Source organism: Carassius carassius, chromosome 41, assembly GCF_963082965.1.
Source record: "Carassius carassius chromosome 41, fCarCar2.1, whole genome shotgun sequence".
Taxonomy (NCBI): domain Eukaryota; kingdom Metazoa; phylum Chordata; class Actinopteri; order Cypriniformes; family Cyprinidae; genus Carassius; species Carassius carassius.
Genome location: NC_081795.1, coordinates 4,234,174 through 4,248,217, shown reverse-complemented (window position 1 = coordinate 4,248,217; position 14,044 = coordinate 4,234,174). Strand labels below are relative to the sequence as shown.

The window sequence follows — 14,044 nt, the reverse complement described above, 5'->3', positions numbered from 1 at the left end:
TTATCTCATTATCATGTGATCAGTATGCGAGAAGAAAAAATATATATATTTACATGATCAAATAAACTGTTGTATTTGTACATAGATTTGCAAATTGTAGATCGTATTTGTATAACTGAATGAATGGGAAAGAAAATGTTAAAACATAATGAAAGCCAGCAAGGTCCAAACAAAGACAAGCGTGTTGTTTTGTGTTTGCCAGAGGCCATAACACTGATTTCACTGTCAAATTCTCTGGCTTGTGGTCTGGATTTAAGTGAATGAACAGCAGTGTTTGCCTGATCATAAAACTGCAGCAGTCTCATGTTAGTCTACTTCATTTACTTTCAAATCACACTGAGGCACATGCAACACCATGTAACTCTCTGAGATGAGATCAGATCTCGTCCAATGTCTCACTCACAGTAATAGTCTTTTCTAGAGTTTTTTGATTAGAGCTAGAGTTTTTATTTTTATTCACAACCCTGAGATTCATTTTATTTTAATTTATTATTTTCCCAGCTAAAAAGTGACTAATTCTATTGTTCTGTTCTCTTGTGTCTCCAGACATACAACTACCAGGACTGCTTCAAACTGTGCCAGAAATTGCAGAGGATTTTGAGGAGGGAAGTGAATATTTCTCATTTCTGCCGCTCTCACTAGCAAGAGTCTCGAAAGTCAACACAAAAGAAAGTACATGGACGCATGAAAATTGCTTCAGCAGCCACAAACTCATCTCCCCAAAAAAATGAACCTGAAACTAATAAGTCTCATGTTTTGTAATAGTGAGGTAAGTGGGCAAAGCACAGATTTTCATAAATGGTTCCTCCTTTTTATAAACATGAGCAGAAAAGTAAAAAGTCAGCATTTTATAGAAAACATAATATTGTCACATTGGTTGTGTGAACTGATTCACACAGAAGTGGCACAGAATCTCTTTCTTGTGTTCAAGAGTATGTGATATTTAATACTGATATGCCAATAAACATCAAATTGAAAACAGGCTTTGCTTTACATGCAGAGTCAGAGTCTTTTTTATAATGCTTTATACCTGCAGAATATTTGGAAATATCATGAATTAAACTCAAAGTCAAATGAAGTTTGAATCAGTGACAGTTTTGCTTACATTTGTTGGCTATATTTACCTTTGAGCAACAAAGAAAAACACAATTAAATAATAAATAATTGGGAGCATTAAAAAATAGGACTCAGCTAGTGATTTGAAAATTAAAGGGTTAGTTCACCCCAAAATGAAACCCTCATGTCATTCAAAACCCGTAAGATCTTCGTTCATCTTCGGAACACAAATTGAGATATTTTTGATGAAATCTGAGAGCTCTATGACCCTCCCATAGACAGCAACACAACTGAAATGTTCCCAGACAATCTGTAAAACAGTCCATGCGACATAAGTGGCTCAACTTCAATTTTGCTAGAAGCTACTTTTTTGCGCAAAGAAAACAAAAATGACAACTTTATTTAACAGTTCTTCTCCCCTGAGTTACGGTCTTCTGCCATTTTCATTAATATAAAATAACAAAAATATATGCTAGAGCTTTTCTCAGGAGTAGAACTTCAAATTGCTAGATAATTCACAATTCATTTAGAATTACAGAGAAACTGCAAGTAACACATTTTCAAGTAAAAATGTTCAAATAGAAAAACTGAAATAGTATTTTCTCGAAAAATGACCCCAATGATCTTTATTTTAGTAACAACTTTGAAAATATTTTTCACTGTGCTCATTACATCAATCTTAAACATAATATAAGATAATCTGTTGCAAAATGTAAAGTTTAACTGTCATATTGTTATTTTGAATTCCATTATCATGGAATCTTAACTTAAATATTTTAGCTGTGGAAATTTAAACTTTATAAATTTATAGCTAACTAATTCGAATGCTAACATGCTAAGTAACACATTGCTTTGATTAGCATAACAATAGTTTAATGCTTAGGCCGATTTATTAACATTTAACATATATGCTACCTGCTTAACTTGTCACAAACATAACAAAAACTCAGAACACCGAACTAAATCTCCCATTTAACAATCTTGCAAAACAAAAACAACAATAACAACATTATATAACGTTTAATTTTGGCATTTACTCTACCTTTAGAGTGCAATGGCAAAGTAGTGTGTGTTGTGATAGGTTAGCTGGGCAGTGTGTGTTGTGATTGGTTAGCTGGGCCAGTGTGTGTGGTGATTGGTTAGCTGGGCCAGTGTGTGTGGTGATAGGTTAACTAGGCCACTGTGTGTTGTGATTGGGTAGCTGGGCCAGTGTGTGTTGTGAATGGTTAGCTGGGCCACTGTGTGTTGTGATAGGTTAGCTGGGCCAGTGTGTGTTGTGATTGGTTAGCTGGGCCACTGTGTGTTGTGATTGGTTAGCTGGGTCAGTGTGTGTTGTGATTGGTTAGCTGGGCCACTGTGTGTTGTGATAGGTTAGCTGGGCCAGTGTGTGTTGTGATTGGTTAGCTGGGCCAGTGTGTGTGGTGATAGGTGAGCTGGGCCAGTGTGTGTGGTGATAGGTTAACTAGGCCACTGTGTGTTGTGATTGGTTAGCTGGGCAAGTGTGTGTGGTGATTGGTTAGTTGGGCCACTGTGTGTGGTGATAGGTTAGCTGGGCCAGTGTGTGTGGTGATAGGTTAACTAGGCCACTGTGTGTTGTGATTGGGTAGCTGGGCCAGTGTGTGTTGTGAATGGTTAGCTGGGCCACTGTGTGTTGTGATAGGTTAGCTGGGCCAGTGTGTGTTGTGATTGGTTAGCTGGCCCAGTGTGTGTTGTGATTGGTTAGCTGGGCCACTGTGTGTTGTGATAGGTTAGCTGGGCCAGTGTGTGTTGTGATTGGTTAGCTGGTCCAGTGTGTGTGGTGATAGGTTAGCTAGGCCAGTGTGTGTTGTGATTGGTTAGCTGGGCCAGTGTGTGTTGTGATTGGTTAGCTGGGCCAGTGTGTGTTGTGATTGGTTAGCTGGGCCAGTGTGTGTGGTGATTGGTTAGCTGGACCAGTGTGTGTTGTGAATGGTTAGCTGGGCCACTGTGTGTTGTGATAGGTTAGCTGGGCCGGTGTGTGTTGTGATTGGCAGCGCTTGTTGCCTGGTCAGGAAATGTCATGGCCCTTACCATAGTCGCCTGCTGCGAGCTTCAGTTGTATATTTACTTCAAAATAAAATCAATTTAAGAGCAATTTAAACCTGGATGATTGTAACCACTCTAATTTTGTCTGTCTTGGGAAAGCTAACATGTCTCCGAAATAGTGATAACACTCACTGCCTTCTCTAGTGCAGCTCAACCAAATTCGTTGTAGTTTTTGAAAATAAATTTCTGTTAAATAAAATATCTCCTTTTGAATTGGACTTTGAGCTTTTTACTTTGCAGATCTTTTTTATGCTCAAACAGCAACATTACAGACTAACTAAATTTGAAAAGTTAAAATAGCATAATAGCTCCCCTTTAGGTTTGGCCTACTCAAACCAATTAATAATTATATGGAATAATTACAGTATATTATATTTTTTTATTATTTGAAACCTAGCATTATTTGTATTAATATTCTTAAAAATATTTAATATATTTAATTTCTCTTTAAAATAAAAACCACTTGGTATGATATTTTGTTATATAATTTAAAAACATTTGTAACTTTTAAGATTTTATTTCAAAGATTTTCATTTATTTGTACATGTGATAAAACAATACATATGTTCAGATCCTGTCCCATTTATAGTAGCACGCATGATTTCTTGGGGGCTCGGGATTTGGGGTTGAGGAAAACGTGAACAGCTTCTGTAAACACTTCCTTCACCCCGTCCTGGTTGAGCGCTGAACACTCCATGTACTTGCTGGCCTGGATTTGTCGGGCCAGCGCCACCCCCTGCTGCTGGGACACCACAGACAGGTTCTTCTCTTTGAGCTTCTTCAGCACCTCTGGATCATCTCGCAGATCCTTTTTAGTCCCCACCAGCAGGATGGGCACATTAGGACAGTGTTCTGACACCTCGGGGTACCACTTTAGCTTGACATTTTCATAGGACGAGGGGTTGACGATGCAGAAGCAGATGATAAAAACATTGGTCTGTGGGTAGGAGAGAGTTCGTAGACGGTCGTACTCCTCCTGTCCCGCGGTGTCCCACAGGTTCAGACTGACTACTTTAGAGTCTACAGTGAGCTGTGAGCTGTAGTTGTCAAAAACAGTGGGGATGTATTCTTTAGGAAAGGCATTGGTGGTGAAGGAAATCAGGAGGCAGGTCTTCCCAACGGCACCATCTCCAACTACAACACACTTGATGTTCTGCATTTCTGTTCTCCCTTCAACTTTCAATAACTGAAAGATACACAAGGACCAAATGTAGACTATGATACACTTTAAAAGTTTTGAATAATTCGGTTTTTGTTCACCAAGGCTATATTTCTTTGATCAAAAATACAGTAAAACAGTAATACTGCAAAATATTAAAATTTAAAAGACTTTTTATTTTAATATATTTTGAAATGTAATTCCTGTGATGCAAAGCTTAATTTTCAGCATCATTACCCCAGTCTTTAGTGTCACATGATCCATCAGATCATTGTAATATGCTGATTTGCTACTCAAATATTATAAGTTTTTATTGGTGTTCAATTATTAATAATTGGTCTTATCTTTATCAGTATTGAAAACAGCTTTTGCTGCTTAATATTTGTTATTTATTTTTATTTTATTTTGGGGGGAAACTGGATTCCTGGATTCTTTGATGAATATAAATAGTTACTTCAAATAGAATTTTATATATATATATATATATATATATATATATATATATTATAAAGTCTTTTGTCACTTGATCAATTGAATGTGTTGTTGCTCAATAAACATTTCTAATCTTTTTAATATATTTTGAATGGTAGTGTATCACAGTTTCTACAAAAATATGAAGCAGGACAACTTTTTTTCAACATCGCTAATAATAAGTAATGTTTCTTAAGCAGCAAATTAGCATACTAGAATGATTTCTGAAGGATGATGTGGTATTGAAGACTGGTGCTGAAAATTCAGCTTTGAATTACATTTCAAAATTTATTAAAATAGAAAACAGTTATTTTAAACAGTTATCTTTTTGAAACAACGTGCAAAATACTGCACATTAATATTTGTCAAAAACAGTCATTCCAATACTGATTAAAATAAATTAACATATTCATGGTAGAACTCCATCTCCACTCCACTCCAGATTATCATGTGCATTTAAGATAAATATGACCACCCTTAATGACCACAAAACATGAGTGTTGTCAGTGACCTTTATTTATATCTTTCTGAGAAGAACAGTTGCATAGAGCTGGTAGGGAAGTAATTCATCTCACTTGGGTGACTGTTAACATCTTCTGAAACAATGCAATAATGTAATAATCTTGCAATATTTATTATAACATATGATGTCCATTCTCATCATCTTAGAAAACTCAATTGAAGAGGCTGTCGACTCGTTTTACATGTTGATTAATCTGTTGAAGGCCTAATATGTAAGATAAAGTACGTACATGTACTCTATTTATGCAGATCTGAGCTTGAAATGTGAAATCAGTAAAGTATTTATAGCTTTAGGAGTCTGACATGACTCTGCTGACAAAAAGACAGTTCCTTTTTTTTCAAAGAAACTAGAACTTGGAGCTGTACAGCTTATTCTTTTAGAGGGCAAGAACCACAAACAGTCCATTCACTTATTGTATGATTGCATAAAAAATCTTAAGCTCCAGTCAAAAGGAGTACAATGCATTCCAGTATTACGAATGCATGTTTTATAATTACTGTAAATGTAAAAAAAAGAAACAAAAAAAAAAACAATTATATGTATATATATATTTTTTGTGTGTTATATTTTTTTATAGCACACTAGATATTCAAAAGGTTTTTTGCTGAATGACACATTGGTTAGTTATTTTACAAACAGTATCTTTCTGTCTCTGGGCTGTCCAAGTACAATGTGAATCAGACTCTACAAGAGTCATTAAATCAATGTATGTGCCTCTCACATATTTCAGATGATGCTATTCTCCATCAAACCCTCTGATCTTGAATATTTTTCCATTTATTATCTAAAAAATACAAAATTGTCTTAGTTCTTGTATATCCAAATTCTACCAACACTATGTAGGCTTCACAAACTGTAACTCAAATTATATGTTTTAGTAGAAATGTTAAGGTTTTCTTTCTTTATTATATTTAAAATATATAAAATACCATTACATAGTAACTTAATATTATTATTTGGTCAGATATATAAACCACAACAGAGCTTCATTCGAATATAGCAGAAAAATAATTTAAAAAAAAGGATGTAACTGCTCTATTGACACCAATGCATTCTTATCAGTACAAATTATCAAACCAGAGATGCGAATGAAATCTGGCCTAGAATAAAAACTAATAGGATAGAGAGTTTGGGACAAAGAATCTAATGCAAATAAGAGATAAACTCACCGTGCATGATACAAAAGAGCGTCCAGGAAATTGTCAATAGTGGTATGAATAAAACTCCCTAAATACAGTAACACAGAAGACTGAGGGAGGAAGTGAGCACAGCCTAGTGCGCTGAGAGGAAGTCAGTGACACAAAAAGGCAAAAAGCTGGTGGAGATGTTCATAGATGATATAAGCCATAAGTTAACAGCCTAAAATGTATATACTTTTTCTGAAAATGTACTCACTCTCAGGCCATCCAATCATTCACATGCTCACCAGTGGATCATCTGCAGTGAATGGGTGCCGTCAGAATGAATAAGAATCAGAATTAGCTCTATTCGCCAAGTGTGTGCAAACATACAAGGAATTTGTTGTGTTTCTTTAGCTCTTGGTACATACATATGACATGAGAGAAGAAAGAATAATAAGCAAGACTTATAATAATAATAATAATATTAATGTGGTAAACATCTGAAGTGAAAGTGAAAGTCATGACATTTGCCAAGTATAGTAATCCATACTTGGAATTGGTGCTCTGCATTTAACCCATCCAAGTGCACACACACAGCAGTGAGAAGTGAACACACCATTAACACACCCAGAGCAGTGGGTATCTGGTACAGGTTTGTGCATTTTTTACTGTACAGTTAAATAAAATATGCATTTGTATTTACATAATACTTAAAAGAAAATTTATTACAGGTAATCATTTCTATTTTGCTGTTAAAGATGGAGATGGCATGGGGAGGGGGTCTGTTTTTATGCCTGGATGTTCTCGTGCACAGAGGTCTGTAGCATCTGCCATAGGGCAGAAGTGCAAACAGGTTGTGGCCGGGGTGAGAGGGGTCTGTGATGATTGTGTCTGCCCGTTTCTTCACTCTGACGTTATAAGTTTAAGTCCTGAAGGTTAGGCAGGTGCACACCTATTAGTCCAAACTGTTGATAAAAACATCACAATAATCCACAATAATTCACACAACTCCTGTCCATCAACATCTCATAAAGAAGAAAGCTGTTTGTGTGGATGCGTCAAACTGAAACTGTAAATGTCAACATCAGTTAGTGACATTTTCAGTGTCATCACGAAGCCACACGGAGGCACTGTAATCTTTTCACAGACACAAACACACTCTGCAATCCCTTCACATGAAGGGTTGAGTAGGAAAAAAAAGTATTAGGAAAATAGCATCACAACAGATGTGAGTGTCCAACAAAACAGTGAATGCATTTTTTTATTTTTTTTTGGCACCAGTCAAAGGGCCACTTCCTAAGGAATTCCTAAGGAATACATGAACTGATAAAATGTATACTTTGAATGTAATTTAAGTCGCTTTGGATAAAAGTGCATAAATGAAGAAAAATAATTTATATGAATAAAAAGTATAATAATATAAGGGGATATAAAGTACGACGTGCAAATATTTGATAAAAATAAATAGAAAATAGTCTTATAATTATTAAAATAAATTTAATATTATATAATTATATTATGAATAGTATTGTCATAAAACACCCTTCAGTGTGGTAAATAATAAACAAACTAAATACCGACTTAATGAAAAACAAAAATTGCAAAAAAAAAAAGGTTTTCGTGAAGTTCACAGTTGGGTCAGGAGATCATTTATTAAATAAAAAAAATATATTGTAGCATATATGCATTTTTTTAATTATATTAATAAAAAAGTATAATACTATAAGGGAATATAAAGTACAGGCAAATAAATTAATAAATAAAAATAACAGTTGCCTAACATTAAATGTTATATTATGTATTATAAACAGTGATGCCAAATTAAATAATTTCAAACAACTTTAATTGTGGTAAACATAATACACACACTAAATAAATAATCACTCATAAACATACTAGAAAACATCATTACTTATAACTAAGTCAGTCTATTGAAAGTCGACACAATTAAATAACAAGCAGCGTGTGTGTTTGTTGTAACGGAGACCGTTTGATATGCTTCGGCATGGTGTAGATAGCAAGGAGTGCGTGACTGCGCATGCGTCGCGCCGCAGACTGCCAGCCCGGCGTGAGTCGAGGAGGAAGCGCAGCTTGTTCGGCCTCCTTTGCTTCCGTCCCTGACCGAGAACTAACGTCCACCTGCCGTATTCTCTCATCAGCGGTACGGGAAACCGCACAGAACTGCGTGCTCGTGTGTTTCAGTGGAGTGTTTCAGTACAATGCCTCCGTGGAGTCTGATGGAAGGAGAGAGCAGCTGAAGACGAACCTCGAACACTGAGACGGTCTGCGCGAGGACTCGAGGTAACGCAGCTCATTTGAAACCGTTTAACAATTAGTTTCGCTGTGTTTTACATAACACATCTGTTTAGAGATGGATTGGGTGTTTAGAAAGTGGGAAAGGTGGGAACCATTGGCCTTTCTGTCGCTACAAAGCCAGCTGCGCATTCAACCGCATTAATACAAATATAATAACGTTACAGTGTTGTTGATTATGAATCAGCTCTTTATGACAGATTTTGTTAAGCAAATGTGAGTGAAGGAACTCTTACTAGTTATGATCTGCTCCTTAGCCATATCTGGAGATATGCTACGTAGATTAATGTGTTAATTATTAAGATTATTATTGTGCAAAGTCTGTGCCCTTCATATGGTACAGCTAAACCTTTAAGACTGTAAACCTTTCAGATGGTAAGTATAGTTATAATAACGTTACACAGTTTCCATTTAAAAATGTTAACTAGTTGTCAGGTGAGTAGGGGAGTAACTTGATAACATTCTTCACAGGTCATCCATGAAAAATAAAAGTTGCATTCGTTTTGTTGTGGAAATAACATTTGTGTAACATTTCTTGTTTGGTCTTTTTACACATTTATTTATTCATCTGTTTGTGTTTTTCAGCAATGTTTTACTGGGGGTCAAATTGACGTCAAATAAAAACATTTGTGCTACTTTTGATAAAAGTAATCTTTGTGAAATTAAAATTTACAGAAGGGTAATTTTTTAAATATAATTTTAATGCATAAACAAAAAATTGTATTAATACATTAATAAAAAAGAAAAAAGTAATGGTAATACTTTTCAGGTCAATTACAGGAAGTGAATTTCAGGTATCTTAATTACTTTAACATTTATTTAACACTTTTTACACTCTGCTTACTGAATGGGTTTTACCTTTTATATTGTTCTAATTCTTTTATTTTTACCTGTTAGAAATGATGCATTTATTGCAAAAGTGTAATTGGTGCCTACATTATACATATTTTAAAATATAATAGTACTTTTAAATACTTTCAATATGTATTATAGAGTTAAAATAGAAAACTTTAAGTCCAGAGGCACCATAACTTTATACAGAAGAAGGAAAATATAGAGCATCAAAGAACATAAATACTTCAAAATAGGGACTTTTATCTATTACCTTTACATTTAGGCAAAAATAAAACTCTACTGAGCATGTGCAGAATAAGTGTCATAATTAATTACATTAAAGCTGCATGCAAAAGTAGGTACTAATGGGTTTGAATGAAACTTACTTTGCGATTGTTAAAGAAGTATGTTCTGTATAGAATTAATGAATATGGTTGGTATGAATGAAATTTGGACATGCTGCTCTTTTTACATGCTATTTTTCAGCTACTATATAGTGAGGAAGTATAGGCTTATTCAGATTGTGTTTCAGTTGTCTGTGTTGTTCCCTATATCATCTCAGTATTACTTTTAATAAATGACTTGACATGCATGGTTGGATTGTTGGTTTGCTCACATGATCTTTCTCTCTCGTATCCCAAACCAGCTTTCCCACTATGGAGCTCAGTAGATTGGTGCCTTTCTGGATTGTATGTGTATGCTTCTTATTGGAATGTCGTTCTGTCAAATCCAATCTTGTAAGCCCAGACCCCTTACCATCGGACAACGGTGTCTCAGGTGAGTTTGAACTGTCTGAATTATTATTTTCCATTGGATATATAGTAGCTGTGTCATCATAGATGAGAGCTTACGGCCTTAACAACAAACAGAATGTACTTTAGAGTGCTCTGTTCTTTGCAGCCCTCTGTTCCAATGCTGTAGTCTTATTTAGAAATTGTATGGCGGTCTAAATGTGGCCCGGCTGAGAATAGTAAGGGAATGCAATCTCTGTTAAGTGCTGTCCTTACTTGTGGCAGCATGTCAAATAAAGGTGCCTATAGAGCATCATAGCGCGTACAATTGCTTCTGAAATATGTCTTAGGCCCATATAAAGGGTGGCTTGTCCTTAGGGTTCATACAAGTTTACTTATAAGTGATGATTGGGATCTGTTGCTTCTTGCCCGGATGCTTGCTCTACGAAACAAACCAGTTCCAGTCAAAAGTGGGGGTGGGAGGGAAACTTTCTCTGCTTTAATTCAGATTTTCTGTTGTAATTTGAATCAGTTCAGATTTTGGAAAGAAGTTTATTTTAAAAGTCATGGAGGCAAAAAAAAAAAAAAAAGTGATTTCCAGTCTTAGAAAATTATGCTATAATGTGAAATTTTTGTTTAAAGTTACTCAAAGAACAACAAAAAATAATTATAGAGAACAAAACATGTATAAATAGTATTCTAAACCAAAAGAATATATACACACACACCCATTAGGGGTTGAACGACTTCTGATTTTTTTTTTTAGTCGACTTTTATGTGATGAAAGTCGAGTCGAAGTCGACTAGTCTCTGATGACGTCATTAAACAACAAATACGTCTGGAGCTGTGATAGACACCTTGTGCACAGCTATGACATATGAAACAGTGCTGCCCACATGGCTATTGCTCCTATAACGGCTCATTTTTATCAGTTCTTATGCCTCTGAGTTGTTTTATTTCTCACAGATTTTTGCTCGTTCTAAATCAGATACAGATAAAGTAGCAGAGTAAAGGTTACATTTATATGAATGCATTAATGAGAGCGATTGTGTGTGTGAATTATTTCTACATGCCGGCATCTCTCTAGTAGTAGTGACACTGTGGGATTTAGTTAAAAAATATATGCTTGGACTTTTCAGTTTCTAAGCTATTTTATTGTGAAATCACTGAACAGTGTTGACAGTACATTTCCGCGCTGAATGATTCTGTGCGCGCGCGATCTGTGCATGATCTACGAGCTACTGTCTGTAGTCTGTCTGTCTAAAACAGTGCAGCAGCGCATTAGATGAAAATGACGATTAACTTACCTGTACAATAAGCTGTTTAGAATGTGCATTCTCCCGTTAAATTTCGAGCATCCAGTAGTATAATCACACATGACTTGTGGAGCTTTCTGAATATACATTTATTTGTCCTTTTAACTGTTACGAAACGGAGCGTAAATGTGGAAGTTCTTCAAATATTGTTTATCCTGTTGCGCCAACTATAGGACCAGCGATTAGTCGACGCCAAGCTTAAAATGTCATGGCAGAGCATTGAAGTCGATTAGTCTGTGCAACCCCTAATATACATACATATACACACAAATTGAAAAAGTACATATAGTATAATGTAATATATAAATGTATTATTATAAATAACACTGTGGCAACAATGGTTGCCCTCTGCTCTGGGGGTGTGTTCACGGTGTGTGTTTGTTCACCACTCACTGCTGTGTGTGTGCACTTGGATGGGTTAAATAAAGAGCACAGATTCCAAGTATGGGACACCATACTTGGCTACACGTCACTTTCACTTTGTTTTTCCATGTCATTGTTCAGATAATGTGGGAACCCTGGAAGTGCATTATTGGTTTGTAACCAGTATGATGAATTTTGTGTTTTACTTTTAATCTTATTTGCTTCCTTCCATAACTTATTTATGGAGCACAACGCAAATGTTGAGTGAACAATTTTCTTAATGCATTTGCTTTTTACATAGTACTATTACATGTGAACCTGGGTGATGTTTAAATTATATTTGTCTGTCATCAATCACGTCCTGCCTCAATGGCTATTGTGCAGTTCAACTTAAAGATGTAAAAAAAAAAAAGTTGTCTTTTACAATGAATAGCTATGGCCTTCTGGTGGTCTTGCTTTTCTGTGTTATGTTAGTGAATCAAACCGTCTGATCTTGATTGCAGTGTAATGACTTAAGAGCCCTTTGGGAAAACTGCCTAAAGTCCAGACTGTATTTTAGAGCTTTTGTCAAACTGGAATAGAGCCCAGTCATTAAGTGATAAAACACCATCCGGCTACTGGTTGAATGAGCTTTACTGTATGTGTCCACCATATTTCACACTAACTTTTGCACTGAACTGACCTGTAGAGTGTCACCTGTAACTTTACATATCGATCCAGGTCTCCTATTCCAACAATAGTATGTTATGCTTGGTATTTGTAGTAGTAACGCATGGTTATTTTGCATCTTTAATGCATATTTGTGTACGAGACAAGTAGTGTATGTTAAGCATACTATAGTGATAAAAACATTGACAATTGCAGCTGGTATTACTTCCACCACATTCATAACACTGGAAATGAAGTTTATACTACGTTTTAGTAAATGTAGCAGATAAACTGGGTATCTTGTGCATGTGGAGAATTTGCATACTTTATACACACACACACACACACACACACACACATATACTGCAAAGATAAAGTATCATGTTAACATGCTATTCTGAATCTAAAAATTACATTGTTTTCTCTCTGACTGTGGAAGTAACATACCATAGTTTATTTTGCATCTGAACCTGGTTCATGTAAATATTTTATAAGAGTAAGAAGTTTGCCAAGCAAATTATCATGCTGTACACATTATGCTACTAGTATGTTATATCTTTTCTGAGCAGCTTGAGCTTGTTGCTTTCAATTTCAGTAGCTGTGAGTTTAGATTCATATTATGGGTATATTACAATGCTTATATTTCTGTATTTAAGATATTTTATTCTTTGCATTAGGCACAATGTGTGTGTTCATGGTGTGCATGTGTGCTCTTGGATGGGTTAAATACAGAGCACAAATTCTGAGTATGGGTCACCAAACGTGGCCACATTTCACTTCACTTAAAAAAAAAAAATAACATGCCAAGTCACTTATAAAGACAGCATAAAGAGATGAGTATTAAGACACATAAATTAGTCTTAGATAATGGAGTCTTCCTGGCTTTCCCAGCACTTAGATTAGCAGGCACATGGGAAATGTGGCAACTTTGGCCTTTATCGAATTCAGTCACAAGCGTTCAAGGAAGTTTGGGGTTTCCGTTTTTTTTCTTTCCCGTTCTAAATGATGTTGTTACAAACTCATTACAAAATGACAAGAAAACGGTTAATGAATTAATGTTAATCTTCCAACACCTCTATGATAGTGTCCCTTTATTTAGTAAGAACACATTAAATTGATCAAAAGTGAAAGTAAAGACTTTTTATAATGTTAAAATCAATTTAAATTTTAAAATTATTGCAAGTCTTTAAAATCCTGAAAAACTAAATCCTGAGAAAATGTATCACGGTTTCCAAAAAAGGAGCACAACTTCTTTCAATGTTGATAATAGTAAGAATATTTCTTGAGCACCAGGGTTCTTATAGTTTACTAAAACCATAAAACAATATTGGTTACTTGATATAAAATAAACTTTACAATATTTATCATTTTCATTTAGTTTATGGTGATGTAAAAAATAACTAGAAATAAAAATAAAAATGAATAAAAACCATAAAAAAAGACAA

General features: G+C 35.1%; 2 protein-coding genes across 5 annotated transcripts in view; one reads left to right on the top strand and one right to left on the bottom strand.

Moving 5' to 3' along the window:
- Positions 1 to 3,675: 3,675 nt before the first annotated feature.
- Positions 3,676 to 6,558, bottom strand: LOC132123163 (rho-related GTP-binding protein RhoG-like). Its single transcript, XM_059533724.1, has 2 exons — positions 6,443 to 6,558; positions 3,676 to 4,306 (listed from the first exon to the last, which is right to left on the bottom strand). The coding sequence occupies exon 2, from the start codon at positions 4,277 to 4,279 to the stop codon at positions 3,704 to 3,706; it is 576 nt and encodes a 191-aa protein (XP_059389707.1). The 5' UTR covers positions 4,280 to 4,306; positions 6,443 to 6,558; the 3' UTR covers positions 3,676 to 3,703.
- Positions 6,559 to 8,396: 1,838 nt separating this feature from the next.
- LOC132123466 (stromal interaction molecule 1-like) overlaps positions 8,397 to 14,044 on the top strand; it is a 39,542-nt gene continuing 33,894 nt past the window's right edge. The window contains exons 1-2 of one of the 4 annotated variants that reach the window (XM_059534090.1): positions 8,397 to 8,695; positions 10,188 to 10,318. In XM_059534090.1, the coding sequence (XP_059390073.1) occupies positions 10,198 to 10,318 (121 nt within the window). In that variant the 5' untranslated portion in view covers positions 8,397 to 8,695; positions 10,188 to 10,197. The remainder of the gene's footprint in view (positions 8,696 to 10,187; positions 10,319 to 14,044) is intronic. The other 3 variants (XM_059534091.1, XM_059534092.1, XM_059534093.1) reach the window with 3 other exon arrangements.